An 18,690-nucleotide genomic window follows, 5' to 3' on the forward strand; every position below is an offset into this window, starting at 1 on the left:
CACACTGACCCTTCACTTCACTGTAAACCACATAAAGAAACAGCCAAGTTCATCAGCATCAGAAATATAAGACCAACATCCCCCCCGTGTGACTTAAACCTACATGAACCGACGTGACAGGACACCAGCACGACAGGGTTACTGCTATTCTTACGTTCAAAACACAAATAAAAAGGAAAACACTTGAAAAGAATCGTATAATTCACCAGGCATCATGTCACAGTGTGACAGACTGAGAACAACGTTAAAGATTCATCTCCCCCAGTGTGAGTGCAGAAGAGTGAAAAGGTCTTTCATGGAAATATTTGTCGTAAACGTATTGTGGCGCAGTGAATTCTGGGTATTGCCTGTGGCGAGAGGAGGACAGATATTTTTGTAAACTTTATTGATTTGTTTGGATGAGTACGTTCATTGTGTGCAGAAGCTGGTCCTGTGCTGGTTAAATAAGAAAGAAAAGGCCCATCAAACTGGTTTAGACAACTACAGGGTCGGCTCTGTAGTTTAATTAAACAAGGAATTATGGGATTAGTGCGAGGCTCCCATTACAGGCCACTGGAAGAGTCTCAGGGAGAATATCTTTTTGTATCCCCCCTTAGCTCCCCCCCTTGAAAGCTCCCGCAAGAGAATTCTCAACGGATTACATGTGGCCGCAGGACATGCTGCTGCATTAATTAAATCAATTCTTTCACCATTTAGTCCCTGCAAAGATTTGTTTTCCTAAAAACCAAGGTAAAAAACATCTATATTTGTGCACTGGAGGATTATTTACACACATGCATTTTTAAAGAAAGTTTCCATTTACTGGATATGTCTTGTTTGTTGCTGGCAGGTTGGTGAAGGGATGGGGGGTTGCTGCAAAGCAATTTGGCACTAACTCAGCGTGACAACACTTGAGGCCGCAGCAGTGGGCTGGGATCACTTTCCAAAAGGCACCTCGGAGTCCTGCGGGTGCTGCTGCGGCGGGATGGACTCTATTTGTTTTCCCTCCACATGCTGCTGGATTTAAGGGAGGAGAGGGGCAGAGGTGGGAGAGAGAGGGAGGGATGTGAGTGAAATGAGGCTTCCTTGCCTTACATTATTTTCTGTTTGTGACTCTTCCTCTCCGTCTCTGTCTCCCCCACACTGCATGGATTTGGCATCCGACTGAGAAAAATGGCCGTAAGATTTTTTTACTTACAGAGTTGTAGGAGTGTTGTTAGCAGTCAGGATGTTCACAGATTGCTGATGAGTCATGGTTTTTGATGTGTGGAGTGCTTATAATGTGGGTCAAAACATTTTGGAAATCTAGATAAAATCTGTTTTTAAAATAAAAAAGAACATCTCAGCCTTCAAGTGGACGATCATGATAATAAAACTATCAGCTGTGTGTGCGGGAACCTTTTTCAGTATATTATTATTATTATTATTATTTCAATATTGATATTATATTTAGAATATAGGTCAGATTTTTTTTTCTTTTTGTCTTTTGAATATTAAATATTTTAAAAATGAGCATTAATAATAATAACAATAAAGCAGATGAAATCGTTTGAGAGCCCTGTTCAGTGTACGTCTGTGCTCTGGCAATAACATTTCATTTGCACTTGAATAATTGGTGTTTTGCCTTTAGGTTTGTCTTGCCAGAGTGGAGACTTTAAAAACCTGGATCGCCTGAGAGTGCAGAGCTGAGAACGAAGCTCACAATGATTGGACGTGCAAATGAAAGTGCACGTTACAGCACAGTGTCGCCGGGCGGCCGCACCAACGGCCTCGGCGGCACTGGTGGTTTGGTATTGCATGCTTGCAGCAGCACCACGCTCACTTTGGATGGCAGCACAATAAGGATCCCCAGGATGGAGGAGAATAAAGTTTGACAGGCCGGTGGATCAGGAGGGTCAGCTCTTCTCCCCAGCTGATAATGGAAAGCAGAGATTATGGTAATGAGACAGACGCCTAGAGCCGATAGAGGGGCTAAACCTGGACTTCATCTTTGTCTCCACCAGATCCCTCAATTGGCATGCTATGTCTTATCAGGCAAACGGGAGCGCCGTGAAGCTCCTCACACACACACACACACACACACACACACAGTCACAAGGTTTGCAAATGTGCTGCAGTATAAATAGCAGGCTGTACACTTTGGTTTCACACAACAGCCTGGTTTTGTTACAGAGTGAATACGATTAGTATAGAAACACATCCATGCTCTTATTTTTTTATCAGATCACTGGCATAGTGTGCAGCAACTTCAAACACACACACACACACACACACACACACACACTCTGTCTTCCTCTAAAAACAAATCTAATTAAACAATTATTGTCCAGTTCGATCCAAAGCCACTTATTCATTGTGGCAGTAAAATGGGACATTGTGATTACTTAATAAAGATCGCTCTAATTCCATTTCCCTGTTCTAGGGAGAGTATTTATCAGCAAATTAATACCCAATTATTCTCTTCAGAGCAGAACGTGTCCCTCTGAGCCTTCAGCTCTCAAATGTTGTCCTGTAGTGAAAAATCAATTTGACATTGACATTTTTGTTTGATTTTCATTAAATGAGTCAGTTAGTACTAATTGTCCCGGGATCAGTCTGACAGCAGGAGGCCAATGCAGGACATCGGTTAGTGTTTGGAGGTAATGTAGACACCTGGGTGAAATGTGCAGCATGAAAATAAATCCTTTGCAGGGCAAATATTTAGTTGATTCTTACAGAAGAGACATGAAGGCTCAAATTTAATTTTAATATATATATATATATGTTGTAGTTACTTATTAATTTACTGTGGATTTCATCTCTAAATGCTGTTCACGCTGCCTGCAGCTCAGTTCTGCTGGTAAAACATGTATTCAGTATTCAGTTACTGTTACTGTACAAACCTTAGTGACCGTACTACTGCTTTTTTTCTTCACTTTCTATCAGTGGAAGCATATGATGCACTTTAATTAAAAAAAAAAAAAAAAAAATGCGATTTGTTTGGTGAAAATCAGCAAAACAAGAATGTATTTTTAAAAACCAAACATATGAGTTTATTTTGTTGTTTTTCTTTCTTTTGGAATAGACAAAGGTTGCTTTAGTGGAAGGGTGATGGCATTTTAAAATATTAATACACCAACACACAACAACTAATTAATACACATGATTGTGCCTCAACAGCTGATCTTCTCTGTGAGCAGGTGTTCCATCCTCAGGTGCCCTTAAGGTTCCCAGAGTCTGTTTTACTAATAATTATTTGTAGCAGTGGACACGTGACACAAGTCCTGTGCTGACGGCCAGTGAGGCGTGTAGAGTGTGTAAACACTGCGTTCTGGTGGAGAATACAATACTGTTTCCCACTTTGACCAAGACACGGGGACAAAGACAGACAGAGCTCTGGAGAGCTGCATGAAACTAATTATGGGTCATTTTGAAAATCATATTAGTTCCAGTATAATTCCACTCAGGATCTGCTCCACAGGCTCTGACCAGTCGAACAGACTTCATTGTCTCAACAATTGATGAATTTATTAGTGCAGAGACGTGTCTTTCTCAGAAACTGGCCTGTTGATGTGTTAGTTTTGTTCACAGCAGTTGTGTTTGTGTGCATGAGAGATGAAAGACGGAGAAAGTCTTTTCTAGTGTGCCGTCTCCGATAAGGATCTCTGTCTCCACTATGTGCTCAGCCTGAGGGCAGGACTGAACCCACCTGCCTGCTCCCTCACTGCCAGCACTCCACGTCTTCACACCGTGACTAGCTCCTACACACCTCCCTCCACCTCCCTCCACCTCCCACCGGACCCACCGTCCAGTCAGCACGCTTTTATTTACATGGACTTGGAAAGTTCAATAACGTGATGCACCAGATTCTTTAAAAAGCCTGTGTTAGTTTAAGACTTTAACTTATTAAAATCTGTATTCTGTGTGGCACCACCCCCAACTTTTGGTTTTTAGTTTTCTTATAAACTAAATATTATCACAGAAAACTCTTTTGAGGGAGTGTAATGGCTGCACAGGACAGACAGCTGACTTTAGCTGTATTCACCAACACCTGTACTGAGCTGCCACAGACAGAAAAAACACAAAAAACTATCATGGAAAAAACAAATCCAGCATTTTTAGAATTTGTAGGAATGTCCCCTCAGTATGTTGATAAAATGTTGATGTATTTGCAGTTTCACATGAGTAATATTCAGACTTTAAGCAGACAGAAAGACTGATGATCACTCGTATGATTTTAGAAAGAGAATATGAATGTTTGTCTGTCACGTGAATTCACTTTCATTGTACAGGGGTCAAGGCAGAAATCAAACAGGCACTTTAACCAGCATGCTGGTTCTTCCCCTCCACATCTAGCTGACCGAATAACCAGCAGCAGGACTACAGTCAGCGGCTGAGGAGCTTTGGCCGGAGGCGTGTGAATAGTAATGTGGACGGGGTGAAGTGGAGAGGTGCTGCCTGTGGCTCTTTTAGCCGTCTCGTCTTGGCTCTGAAGGCTCTTTGGATGCCTCTTTCTGCTCAGCTGCCTCAATGACAAAGTGGGCTCACCTTAAACAACGGAGGCCCGGGAGCCTCCCACGGCCTTTCAGGGCCAATAGAGGCAGCACCTCAGGGGGCCGCCGGCCATGAAAGCCCACGAGCAGCCCTGCCGCACTCTGCAGGACTTCAGTAAACACTTCCAGCCTGAGTCACTAAAGCTGAGCAGCCAAGCAAAGTGCCGCCTGCATATTTAAGAATTAAAGAGGTCAAATGGTGCCGAGGCATGACATGGATCAGATAGATGGGGGAGGCTGCCGGAACATGAACTAGATTTTTTTTTTTTTTCTTTTATATCAATGCATTTTAACATATTGAAGCTTCACACTCCAGGCAAACAGCATTTATCAGAAAACCTGAATGTTACTTCGCCTGCTGCAGTTGTACTTTTCTCCAAACCTGTTTGTGTTGATCAGTTTAAACACCCTGTGTGTCTGCCAGCGCAAACCACATCCAACTCAATTTATACCAACTCAACCAACTATCTTCTATAGATTAACAGCTCCCAGTTGCTCCTGAAGGTTTTCATTCAATAAATATGTAATTTGTTACATAGCTTACTGTAATATCAACTATAGGTACACACAAAATTTGCTGCAAAGGCATATTTTCATTTGACTTGCAGATTTTTATGCCTGTAAACAAAACAGGGCTTTGAATTGAAGGTCTGAACACTCAACTTATTGAGGCCAAAGCCAAAGTTTTGAAAAATATTCAAAGAATACAAAAGACAGTGAAATAAAATCTGCCAATTGGCACCGGGAACCGTTCCTTCAACAAAGGCCTCAAATTCAAACCCAAGTGAGCAAAAACTGAGCTGAAGCCGAGACCAGCGCTGCAGCGCCGCCGCTGCCTCTGCACACGCTCCCTTTCACGCAGTTCAGCATTGTTCTGCCTTTGTTCCAACACAGCTCTAACACAATGGAATTTAGTCACAACAAATGCAAGCAAAAGTGAATAGTAAGCAGCAGAAGTGGAGTGTGTGCAACGTAGGCAGTTTTACAGTGATGAGTAAAATATTTGCCAATAGATTTAGGAACTCTGCACTCTCTCTCCCTCTCTCTCTCTCTCTCTCTCTCTGTGTGCTGGAAAAAATGAATTGAAAAATCCGAACTTTGAAAAAATTGTTGACGGCAGCCACAAACACATGGTGTCACAGAAAGCTATAGGAGCTGTTACTGCGAGCTGTGTGCTCTCAGTAAACGCTACATAAAACTGGCACTGAACTCAATCCAGCCCACACAAAGATGTTGGCTTTATCAGAGCATTATGTCTTAGCAAACTGCTATTAATGCAAAGTCTTTATCTTCTTTCCTCCCGAGGCACTGGCATGCAAGTGTCTTTATTTAGTAGATAAAAAATAGCCATAAACAAAAATTGCAGACTGTCAATATAAACACTGATAAAGATTAGAGCTGGGAGCAAATATAATAATAAGAGGCACTCGTAAGATATACTCGACACAGCAAAGCCCTCAGTGGACAGCTGCAGGCTTAAAGAAAGCAATTGCAGAAAGTTTTAAAGAGCAATAGAATAATCTTATTTTGGAAGAAAGTAGATTAACAATCAGAGAAGCGCAAGAAAAATGAAGTGATTTGTGCTTGTTGACTCTCTTTACAGGATTGTGGGTAAAAAGCTTTGAAATGCACTGAGGTGTGTTTGTAAGAGATGCAGGGATAAGTGAGCGGCTCGTCTCTCCAAAGGGCAAAAATCTCTCTGCTGATGTCACTTTTCATGCCAATCTGGGTCGTCCTGACCCTCCGAGAGGCCTCTGATGAACACGTCACACACTGGGAATCGGTACGGTCATAAACCAGCCTCACTGTCTACTGTAAAAGCAGAGCAGGGATGTGTAAATGCTGTTTAAATTATTCTAATTGACAGTGAGGGCTATCCACACACACACAGACACCAGCAGCTGTAACACAAGGCAATGTGATTTAACATTATAAGATCATTTCTTAGCCACAAGAAGCCATTACGTTTTGCATTCGTTACAGCTTCGGATATTCAATTCAGCACTCAATTCAAGACATGAGTGTTGGTTTCTTTTTCCAGTGAAGCACACAAAAAACATTTTAGCTTTAACCAATCAGAGCACATCAAGAACAAAGGTGTTATATACATTGTGATGTTAATTAACCACCACAGTAGCTGGTGGAAAGTTTTAAAGGATAAGGCATGTGTTTTTTTACAGTCAACAAATCCCATGTGCAGACACAAACCAGTACTGTCTAGTTAACTCATTTAAGCAGAGGAACCACTTTAAGTTTTAAAGTTGGACTAGCTACGAGGGCCCGTAGTGTAAAACTGCAGGTCAAACCTATAATCTAGTGTCTTTGACTGTTGCAGCAGCTCAGAGCCAAGTCAGTGCCGTCACTTCCACTGTAAGACAAACCCTGCTGTTTGAAGCTGAGCGCTCACTCTCAGCCGGCTGCCCCAAAATGTCTGCACTCATCGCTGTCCATCACTCTCACAGCTGGTGGAGGGGGGGGGAGCAAATTTCTGATTTGCAACACTCAGAGGACATGTTTATTGCCTTTGTGTATAAGAGCGAAAAGGACACAAATAAGGCAGTGAGAAATATTCCAGGATAAAGAGGCTAAAAAGCAGAAAATGGGCAATTTTATGGCCATAAGTGGCACGTTTTAGGTTATCTGGCTGCACTGGTAACCACTAATTAGGCTCCATGCTCATATGGTGACTGAAAATACAGGCTATTTATGTTTATATTCAAGAAATTGGAACAATTGATACGAATCTCTGATAATGAGATTTTGAAGATTTTAGGATTTCTACCAGCAGTTTTTCTACCAGATGAGCCAAACTCTGCTTACTGATGCTGCTTGATAAATAAATCACAGAATTCAGAGAATGGAGAGAAACAAGAATATCAGAGACCTGCAGAACATCTCTGCAGTGTTCCTGCTCGCTGTCTCCACCTGCACTGTGTCAAGTACTGACCTTTCTAGCGTAACCTACAGACCGACATCTCTAACTGTTAAGAAATCCCAAACATCTATCGAGCAGATTGTCATGAGATTCAACACATCCGTGCTTCCAGTAGGATGAAACATTCCCCAGAAAATAAAGCCTTTTGACAAGACGCCGTCCTTGTTGTGCCACCTCTGGGTGAAATGTTGGATTTCCAAGTTTCAATTAGCAATTTTTTTTTAATTATTATGATTTATCTGCACATGATGAGCTCCCTTCATTCACAGACAGAATGAGAAAACTGATGCATCAAAAATAGCAACTCCTTCTATTATTACTCTTATTTTTTATTTTATTTTTCTTTTTAATTTCAACCAACGTGTTATATGTGGCATGAACATCTTAATATTTGGATTGCTTTAATTTTGTTTTACAGTAGAACTCCTCTCTTTCTCCACTAGAGTTTGTGACGACTGCTTCATTTTCTCCACTGTCACTACAAACACATCCCCAAAGCTCCAAAGAACACGTACATTTATGTCTTCTCAATAGTTCATCTGCTCTCTTGGTGATGATTTTTGTGATTATTTTCATCAAATGAACTCATTCTAACAGTGTGTGACGCTGTGTGTCCAGTTTGGAAGAGAGCTTGTTGCCTTCACTGGTCTTTTCTGTTAGCAGATTTCACTAACAGTATCAAGACACCTGCCACTTGGAATGACTGTAGGGAGCACAAGGTTTTTACTTTCAGCCAAACAGCAGTAAAAAAAAAAAAAAAAAAGTGGAGAGAGGACCACAGCAAACCCTCCCACTGCAGATGCACATTCATTCAAAGCAGCTGCATTTGAAATGCCCATCAGCTCTGCAGCGCAGAGGAGAAGCTTTCCTTTCAGCGTTTTGCTGTTGTCTAGCTCAATCGTGTCACTTTGAGGGAGTCTATTCAAAGGTATTCATGCATCTGCCTTCAGGCCACAATGGCCGCCACTTTATAAACTGTCAGCCTGCTTGCCTCAAGCCTTTGGTTCATGTTTCCTTTTCTTTAATAAACTTGGAGGAGTTCATCAACTCCTTCAATGGCAAAGGCAGCCAGAAAATAACAGACAGGCCTCCTAGTCCATTTCAGAGTCCTTCTTTTTTTTTTTTCCTCCTTTTTTTCCACATCTGAAAGCAGCCGTACTTGCTGTTTTCTGTCCACATGCCGTCTGAACGGAGCCAAAACTACTCAACAATGCCGACTTTAAGGCCAGCATTTGGGAAAAAAAGGCAAATTCAAGTCATTTATTTCAGTTCAGTCACTTTGTTTCCAGCTAAAATCTGAACGTCATCATCAGACAGGAGGACAGCAGCGCCTCATCCTCCATCAACTCTCATCATCACACATGTCACATGGAGCCGGTGGCATGAATCACTTTTGATAAATTACATTAAAAGTGAGTCTACTTGAAAAAATCTATTTTTTTGGAATCAAAAATATTCATTTCATCATTTTCTAAGCAGTTCGATACGTCACTGAAGACATCCTGTGTTTTACTGAGCATTAATCTGAGCCACATGCAGTATGGATACAAAGCACAAATAAATCTGATTGGCTGGTTATTAGTGGTTATTTCGATAGATATATTTGCTATATTTATTTAGGATATTAAGAACATGGAGTGTGTTACAACAATATATTATAATATATAATATATAATATTGTGGACTGTGGTGTGACGGCTGTGATTACAGCTCAGAATACATTTTAAAAAATTAAAATCCTTTACTGGAGTGTATGACATTTTATTTTCTAATCATTCATTCAGCTTTACAGCCACCAGACCTGAACCCTGAACCCAGCAGCAACATGTCTGCAGCCTGGTCTTCATATCTGGACTTAAGTTACATGACCAACACACTTATTTCATCAAATCATATTTATTGTATAGTAGTTTTGGTGACCTAACTAATAGTAATGACACGTTTATTATTGTTACCATGACAACAAGCACCTGTTGTTACCATGATGATGAAGGTCACGTGACTACTTATCTCATCCTGTTCGTCCAAAGCACATTAAGTGTTGAAATGTTTCTCAGCCAGGTTGTCAGCCGTCTCCAGTTAACGTCGAGGCCTCTGCTCAGAATATTCAGAGGTTTAAACCGACGTCGTCCACGGAAGAAAACTCCAAATGAACAATTCATTTTGTCATCAGATGCGACGAGAGCAAAAAGCCCTTCGTCTATTTCCACAGAGATGCAGTTTGAACAACGCTCAGTTCCCATTGTGGCCTGAGAGAGTGTTAAATATGTGGCTCGAATTATTTTAATGCAGTGACGGAGAAATGACCATTAATCCACTTTCATACCTTTCAGTAGCGTGAACATTTACTCTTCCCCTAAAAAACTGCCAGGCCTTTATGGCCCACTAATCTCTGTATATTTAAGGTAATTTTCTAGCCAATTACACTGGATGGTTGCGTTTGGTGAATGTGATTTCCTGCACGGATTGATGGAGAAAAGCATGAATAAGCTATCTAATAGATCCGAGCACACAGACCTCTGTATGGAAATTTCAAACAGGATTTTAGAGATGCATTTAGTTCCCGACTAAAATAATTCCCTCAACCATTTCCCCAACACAGGACCTCTCCATTCACTGCTAATATGAATAATCAGTTATACACACATCACTTTTATTTTCACACTGTCTCCACGCTTGTATTTGGCCAATTCTTTTTTCTTCTTATTTTAAATTAAACTGAAAAAATGGCTAATGATAGAATTAAGAGAATACAATATCTAGCTGCCTTTTTCAAAATTAAAGTATTAGAATAATTCATAGTAGATTATTTCTTTTCATGCTTCATTTTATGTATATTTATCAGGTCCGTAGCAACGAGGGGGGAGTTTAAACACTGAGTAAATTCCAGAATTTCTAGATTTAATATTGTAAAATCTTCTGTATTCATCCTTTGAACGAAACAAAAGACCGAGGACGTCCACAGTCTGGCCTGCGGCCTTGATTCTTATTTACATTTTGGTCCACTTCTTGTTTTTTCCTCTGAATTTCATCTTCTCTATTTTTCCTGGATCAAACTATACCATGTTTCCTACTGAAGAGCCAGTGACAGTAATCTTCTATAGATGTTGAGAACATGCAGATGATCTTAGGCAGTATTTAATTTAGGCGACAGATATTTTTGTTTCTTGTGTAAAAATAATTTGTTTTAGTCAATGAGAGGCTAAACCTAAAAAAAACAATGTCTCCCAGAGCAGTGCAGTATTCTGTACGGACTCCTTTAGGAGGGGAGCTGTGTGTGCACAGCCAGCAGTGTTTGATCCTGCGGCTCGCTGCGAGCGAGCCGAGCGGAGGAAGAAACCTTTTGGTGGTTTGTTTGCAGCAGGCTCTCCGCTGGGTTTCTCTGGACGGCCAAATGAGCTGGATTAAAGCAGACGTCTCCCTGCCAGATCCTGACACAGTGGCAGCAAACAAACCAATCAAGCACAAGATATCAATTTAACCTCTTAAACCCTCGACTTTAACCCTTTAAATAAAATATCACTGAGTGAACGATTAAAACCCCAGAGAGCTTTGATGGCTGCTCCACTCCATCAAATGGAAATATTCACAACACATTTGGTGTGAGTGAGTTTGTTCAAAACATGTCAGTGATATATAATATCTATGTAATGTAACTGTAGAATATCAGCATGCATAATACACATTCAGCATCAAAGTGGAGCTGCACAGCTGCAGCACAGCTTTCAGACACTGGGCTTCTCCACAACACTCACCGAGGGCTCAATTAAAGACCAACCAAAGTGCTGACATATTATTAATTTGTTGTTGCCATATTGTTTGTGTCTGTTTGCCATTGTCCTGTGTGTATCCTTTGTAAATGGGCTGTTAATAGGAAGCCCGAGGCTTCTGACTGCCCTCAACCCCGTTTTGCCTGTTTGCTCTTTGTGCACCGCTCCTCTTTTGTTGGCTGATCAGCTTCCCATTGGGTCGCCAGACAAGATTCTTGGCATTTGTCGGCGAAATGAAAGGAGGATTAAGGGATGGCTACTGAACACTCCATGGCAAAGAAGTGGGCTGCTATTCTCCCATTCAAAACCCCCTCCCAGTTCGGCAGCTCCCCTTTATATATATTTGTTTTTTCAAAGACATTCTCATTGAGTCCAAAGTGCTACAAGAAATAAAGGAAAATCAACAAGTAGGTCAATCCAGAAAGAAACGCTAGTGGATGTTGAAGAAGAGGAAGAACGGTACAAAGAGCTGTATTCTAGGTGCTAATTACAACAACTGTGATGGGATGTTTTTTTATGACGGAAAAAAAGGCTTCATGTGGGGAAATAAAAATCATTTCATTAGATTCATTCAGAATTGAAGTAACTGGTTGATCTAGAAAATGTTAAAAAATAATTACAAACACCAAACGCAGGAAGGAGAAAAGCTGCAAGCAGCATTTTTAACGTGTTGAAGAACATATGGATGATCTACAAATATAGATGTGTGCCAAGTGACATCTTCATGTGATAAATATGTGCACATGTGCATTTTTTCTTACATATTAAAGCAGTTACAGAAGACATTGTACCTGCCATATCTTAAGGTTCCTGCTCCTTCCTGTCGTTCTGTGCTCTTCCTCTGTACTGCCACAGTGACCCAGTTTCCCCGCAAGGATCAGAGTGTGATCTTCTAATGCGGCCCCCGCCAGCCTCAACAGCCTGAGCCAACCATTAACCCCTTCGTTTTATACAAGCAGAGGGAGAACTTAACAGAGGGAGTTTGGCATAAAGTGATGAAATATTCACAAACAGAGGCCCAGACAGGTCCTGTCTCATGCAGCAAATGGGCTTTAATTAATAGACAGGCAGGCCTGAAAGCAGCACTGGCACCAGCTAATATGATGAACTCTCATTGTGGCAGTGCCACCGCAAATGTTTCTGATAAGCAAAAGCAGCAGAGGATCAAAGCCTCTAAGCTGCTCACTTTGCTCCAGCAGCTTCCTCCGTTCCTCACCTACTTTTTCTTCCTCCGCTCTAAAAGTCAGAAGCACAGCACACGAATCCTGTCCTCAGGTCAGCATGCCACCACGGCGTTCACCACGCTCACCGCTTCCACACAACCACAACATGTTCCCATTAATGGACCTCCCTGTGTGGATCCACGCCGTGTGTCACTGCTTTTATATTCACACAGTATTGGTAGGGTAATAACTGACGTGTCTTTAGGCTGATTCACTAAACTGCAAACCTCTGAACGTACAGCAGGATATCTGCCACATCTGTCTGGTGACGTTTAGAGGACCTGAATATTATGAATATTAGTGGGATGTAGTGGTAAAGTGGCGTTTTCATCCTGAAGAATTATTAGATTGTAAGAATGTGATCAATAATAACTAGAGTCACTGGATCAGTGAGCATCACTACAGGCTCCAGGTATACGTGGTAATGAGATGATGGAAATGTGTCGCTGATTCCCGTCACGGTGGATTTTTTACATGGGATTTTGCTCAAAACATTCTGCTGTTGCAATATAAAATGACATATTATTATGTGATTTTATCCAAATCTTCCTCTCCAGGTGTTTTTATACTGAGTCAAAACGATGGTATGGATGATATTTTACGTTTAATCTGTTTCTGTGGCTCTGTAAATGAAATCCTGCTGTTTGAAACACACTGGATCAACATTACATTTACGTTAAATCCAGATCACATCACATGAATGGGAATGATTTGTTTAGATAGCCATCCGTCGTGTAGGCTGATCCACGGTCCAAGAAAGCAAAGATGTTCACTTTGAAGAGAGAAAAGCAGCATAAAGAAACATCTGGCATTTTGACGTGATGAATGACGTCACCGATCAATCAGTTGCCACGGGAGAAAAGTGCATTTCAGCACAATGATTAGCATTATTTCTGCTGCAGATTGGCTTCCAGCCCCCTTGTATCTTTAAATATGTCCCTTAAAAATGTGAATTTTCGGTGAGAGGCAGCGGGGGAGAAAAGGGAGGTTAATCCCAGTTTAATACACTGATGCACAGCCCAGGACCGAGGCTGTGATGATTGTGTTATCTCCAGCCAACATTTGGGTCTCCCTCAATTTCAACCCGGCAAAATAGCTGGGAGAAAGTGCAGATGGAGCGGAGTAAGTGCGGATGCCCGGGGAAAGTGTTATTAATAGCTGCAATAGAACTTCCCACAGCCTGTGCTCTCCGTAAAGCTGCTTCCAGTCACTTCCACTGGATTTGTTTGAAGTGCTCTCTACATCCTCACTGTCGACCTTCTTTTTTCTTTCAACCAGGCTTATTCTGGACTCCAAAATTGACACTGTTTTTTCCCTACAGTGAGAGGTATCTACCCTGCCGTATGCATATCTTTGGAAACAGCATATTGGCTAAATGCTGCCTCAAACTGCAGATGAAACGGCTGCATCAGTTACTGTCGGTGGACACAGTGTGTGTGTGTGTGTGTGTGTGTGTGTGGTAACCACAGCAGCTTCCTGCATCTAAACATCACACCGGCTCCCATCATCACATTAACAAACATCTAATAATGTGTTTACAATGTATTCTGGAAAATATATAATAAAAATAATCAATACAAATCAGTAATCCACAGAATATGATCGTTATTCTGCAGCTTTTGATATCTAGTCTATATTTTCTACATCTATCATACCTGCATATCTTAAAAATAAGATCTGCGCTCATGTTTTGTCATGTAACATGTAAAATACATTTAAGAGTATGTGCTGTAAAATAATTAGAAATTGGCCGATTGAAGAGATTATTATTAATTATTGATTATAAGTCTCTTATAATATAGTTTTGCATTGTTTCTATGTGTATCTGTAAATAATTTTGTGACACAAAAATGAAGTCAAACTAATGTGCATGCAGTAGATGTGTATTTAAGAACATGATGTTTAATAGTAGGATGTGTGTGTGACTCTGCTGCTAGAACACACCCCGGCTCTCACCGGGAATGTGCCGACACGCCACCAAAAACAATCCCATAAAAGCAAATGAAATGAATATTTAAAAATACAATCTAAACAACACAAGAGGAAACCTTAAAATCTCATGAATTTGCGCCGTGGGCTCCACACCACGAAGTGAGCCTCTGAAAGATGAAAGTGAAAAGAAATAAAAGGCTCAATTTAATCTGCTTTAAAGCCCTTCAACAGAATGCATGTGCCTGGAACTGTGAGAGTGAGGGCTGATGGGGGATAAATATATTTCTTACCATGCCTTCCAGCTATTACACCCCTCTCCAACACAGACGCCTATTCAACAGACACCGGTTTCATTACCAGCTGTAATAGGCTAAGTCTTCAAATTATTAAACGCCAGGCCCAGATGACAGAAAGACATTAGCTGGGCTGATCTTTTGAAGAACATGAAAAGGAGGACAGCTGATAACTTTAGAAAAAAAAATGTCACCAGTGGAACCAGTGGTCAGGAGACACTGGGAGCTACAGGCCTCCAGCCTAATCATCAGCTCCTTCTGCTAGGATGCTCCACTCAGACAGGCCTCCAGCCCAGACAGCAGCATGGAGGTTCTTCTACAAACAGGCCTCCAGCCCAGACAGCAGCCAGCATGGAGGTTCTTCTACAAACAGGCCTCCAGCCCAGACAGCAGCCAGCATGGAGGTTCTTCTACAAACAGGCCTCCAGCCCAGACAGCAGCCAGCATGGAGGTTCTTCTACAAACAGGCCTCCAGCCCAGACAGCAGCCAGCATGAAGGTTCTTCTACAAACAGGCCTCCAGCCCAGACAGCAGCATGGAGGTTCTTCTACAAACAGGCCTCCAGCCCAGACAGCAGCCAGCATGGAGGTTCTTCTACAAACAGGCCTCCAGCCCAGACAGCAGCACAGAGGTTCTTCTACAAACAGGCCTCCAGCCCAGACAGCAGCATGGAGGTTCTTCTACAAACAGGCCTCCAGCCCAGACAGCAGCATGGAGGTTCTTCTACAAACAGGCCTCCAGCCCAGACAGCAGCATGGAGGTTCTTCTACAAACAGGCCTCCAGCCCAGACATCAGCCAGCATGGAGGTTCTTCTACAAACAGGCCTCCAGCCCAGACAGCAGCCAGCATGGAGGTTCTTCTACAGCTCCTGCTCTGTGAGCCACAGCAGAGCAGCAGTGGAAACAGATTAGGCTGTTTGTCTCCAAAACAAACAAAAAATAATAAAAAGGCCGACATCATTTAATAAATGTCAGATTGTCTCATACCAGATGCTGAATGCTGAATATATATTTCGTTAATCTGTCTGAGGGAAATGTTAAATGTAGCCTGCGTTCCCTTTTCCTCCTGAAGTATGAACAATAGTTTCCTCTTGTTGGGGTGTAAATCTAAAACATGTTGATGTGATCAGAGGAGCTGAATCAGTGTCTCTGTTTTACTCTGTGGCTTTTGGTTTGGGTGAACTTGACATCCAGGACGGGCCGCCGTGAGGCCCCCGGCCCCCGGGCCAGGGCCCCCGGCTCCTGGGGTGAGCGGTGTCCCCGTGAGGCCGCCTGTAATTGATAGTGACTGGCACATCGGTCATCTGTCAGCGCTGCTTTCAGGGGAGCGTTTAAGAAGCGCCACGGGAGCGCGCGCCGCTCCAGCGCTCCCATCATAAATAATTAAGCGGCCCCGGTGTCTGCTGGGAGAGCAGCTCACAGGGGGCCAACCCGGAGCGACTAAACGCCCATTTAGGCCCAATTTGTAGACAATTCATCGCGAAGACAGTCCAAGCAACAGCTGCTGTGTGTGTGTGTGTGTGTGTGTGTGTGTGTGTGTGTGTGTGTGTGTGTGTGTGTGTGTGTGTGTGTGTGTCAGGCCTACCTTTCTCGCCGAGGATGCCGTCGATGCTGTGTTTGGTTTTCTTCTCTCCGTCTTCATCCTTTTTATCACACTCATCCTCATCGTCCTTTTTCCCAAATCGAGCTCGAAGGACGCGACTGATGGAGCTCACTGTGGACAGGAGAGAGTAGGACTCATTAGAGTCATTAGAATAACAGTAAGAACAATTATTCTAATAATAATAATTATTATTGTTGTTGTAATAATGGTGATAATAATTATTATAACAATAGCAATAATAATTATTATTATTCTAATAATTATAATAACAGTAATCACAATAACTATAATTATTATTATAGTGATACAAATATTTATAATAATAGTGATTATTATTATTATTATTATAACAATAGTAATAATAATAATTATAATAGTGGTAGTAATAATACTAGTAATAATAATAATTATTATTACTGTTAGAACTATTATTAAATAATAATTCTTATTATTATCATTAGTAGTAATAGTAATATTATATTTCGTTTCCCTTGGTTTTATTTATTCAGCAGTGTTTTTTTTATCTTTCATTTGAAGGGAAAAAAGCGGAGAATGTAGAATTGAAAGGAGCGTGGCTTACCAGAGGAGGCCTCACCTGAAGGGACTGTGCTTCTGTCACAAACCCCGTCCTTCAGCAGCTTATCCCGGATCTCCCAGCTGAACATGCCCGGGTTGTCCCGCTTGTACTCCTCGATCCGCTTCTCCACGTCCGGCGTGGCGACCTGCTGCAGGTGGAGACCAGGACCAGGACCAGGACAGAGTGAGGACAGGCTGCTCAAGGCCCTCACACGGTGGTTTATTTTATTTTATTTTCCAATAAATACACATAAAAAGTATACGAATAATCGAACAGTATCAAATATGTATGTATAAATATATCTTAGTTTACATGAATAACATTAATATTAATTAATAATATTATCATTATTAGCAGTAGGTAGTAGGAATATTATTATTATCATCATTATTATTATTATTATTATATTATCGTTATTATTATTATCATATTGTTATTGTTATTATTATTATTATTATTATATTACGATATTATCATCATCATCATCATCATCATCACAGGCTCTTCCTCTCACCCTGGGCTTGCTGCCTCCTATGGCCCCGGGCCGGATGGAGCCGGTCTCCTGGTAGCGGCACAGGATCTTGGACACGCAGCCGTGGGAGACCCGCAGCTGGCGGGAGATGACGCAGGGCCGGATCCCGTGGTGCGCCATCTCCACTATCTTGTGCCGGATGTGGTTGGGCAGCGGCCGGCCGTTGATGAAGACCCCTCCGAGCTGGTTGACCCGTCCCTGGCCCAGCGGAGTGGACACTGTGGAGGACACAAGGTCACACTCAGGGGGCCCCCGGTATTACATCAACACAGGCGGATGGGGGCCACACCTGAGCCTGAGCCCCCCCCCACCCCTCCTGCACTGCATTTACAGAAATGGAGCCTAAATATAATCCTAACAAACGAAATGTTCGGTCAGACTGCAGGAAGGTGACACCTCTCAGCCCCCCCACCCTGACAGGAGCCTCATTATTCACCACCACGCGCTCCAAATAATGAATTCAATTTCCAGGCAAAACACTTAAAGACCCCCCCCCCCATGTGTGCTTACAGACCCGGCCTGTCTTTGGACTAGTGGCTCCTGGAGGATCACTGTGTTTATCCTAGTAATCTGGTATCACAACACCTGATCACAACTTCTGGGACACAACAAAGACTCGGCAGCTTTTCACTGCGTCCTTCAAGGCCTGTCTGTCTGTCTGTCTGTCTGTCTGTCTGTCTGTCTGCAGATTTTCCTCCTCAGTCCTGAGCGGGTCTGCGGGTCTGCGGGGCCCAGCGGGCTCCTGCCTACCTTCCAGAGGGAATCCGGTGCGGGGGTAGTTCTGTCCGGGAGCCGGGCGCATCATCCGCGGGACCGTTCCTGGCAAAGACGACATGGTAGCATTAAAAAAAACCAAGTGAGAAAAAAGAAAAGAAAAAGAAAAACGACGGGCGCGTTTCTAGACGTCCAGATGAAGTGTTGGGGAGGGAGAGCTGTCAGTGGGAGCCCCCAGCAGCCCGTGTTCTCTCTGCTCTCACACCGGCTTATTTAACCACGGTGCAGCTCTGCTGAGGCCGGCTGCGGGACAAGTCTGGGCCGGGCGGGCTCGGCAGGAGGAGGGGGGGGGACGGGCTGAGAGCACCGATAGGTTCTTCGGCTTTCTCTTATTCGAGAGGGAAAAGCTCCAACAAGTTTCAGCAGCCAATGAGAATGAAGGGATAAATCTGCACACACACACACACACACACACACACACACACACACACACACACACACACACACACAGCTCAGGTCTATAAAACGCACAGCACATCACACCGGGTGGACACAAACACACACACCCGTCAGAGAATATAACGCAACCCACTGCAAGAG

At 42.6% G+C, this 18,690-nt stretch overlaps 1 protein-coding gene across 1 annotated transcript in view; it reads right to left on the reverse strand.

Annotated features, from left to right (window-relative positions):
• LOC139209239 (paired box protein Pax-7-like) overlaps positions 1-18,211 on the reverse strand; it is a 49,220-nt gene extending 31,009 nt beyond the window's left edge. Inside the window, exons 1-4 of the mRNA XM_070838879.1 lie at positions 18,127-18,211; positions 17,359-17,594; positions 16,848-16,992; positions 16,250-16,378 (exon numbers count right to left, since the gene is read on the reverse strand). Of these exons, the coding sequence (XP_070694980.1) occupies positions 16,250-16,378; positions 16,848-16,992; positions 17,359-17,594; positions 18,127-18,211 (595 nt within the window). The remainder of the gene's footprint in view (positions 1-16,249; positions 16,379-16,847; positions 16,993-17,358; positions 17,595-18,126) is intronic.
• Positions 18,212-18,690: the final 479 nt, after the last annotated feature.

This window comes from Pempheris klunzingeri, chromosome 11 (assembly GCF_042242105.1).
Source record: "Pempheris klunzingeri isolate RE-2024b chromosome 11, fPemKlu1.hap1, whole genome shotgun sequence".
Taxonomy (NCBI): domain Eukaryota; kingdom Metazoa; phylum Chordata; class Actinopteri; order Acropomatiformes; family Pempheridae; genus Pempheris; species Pempheris klunzingeri.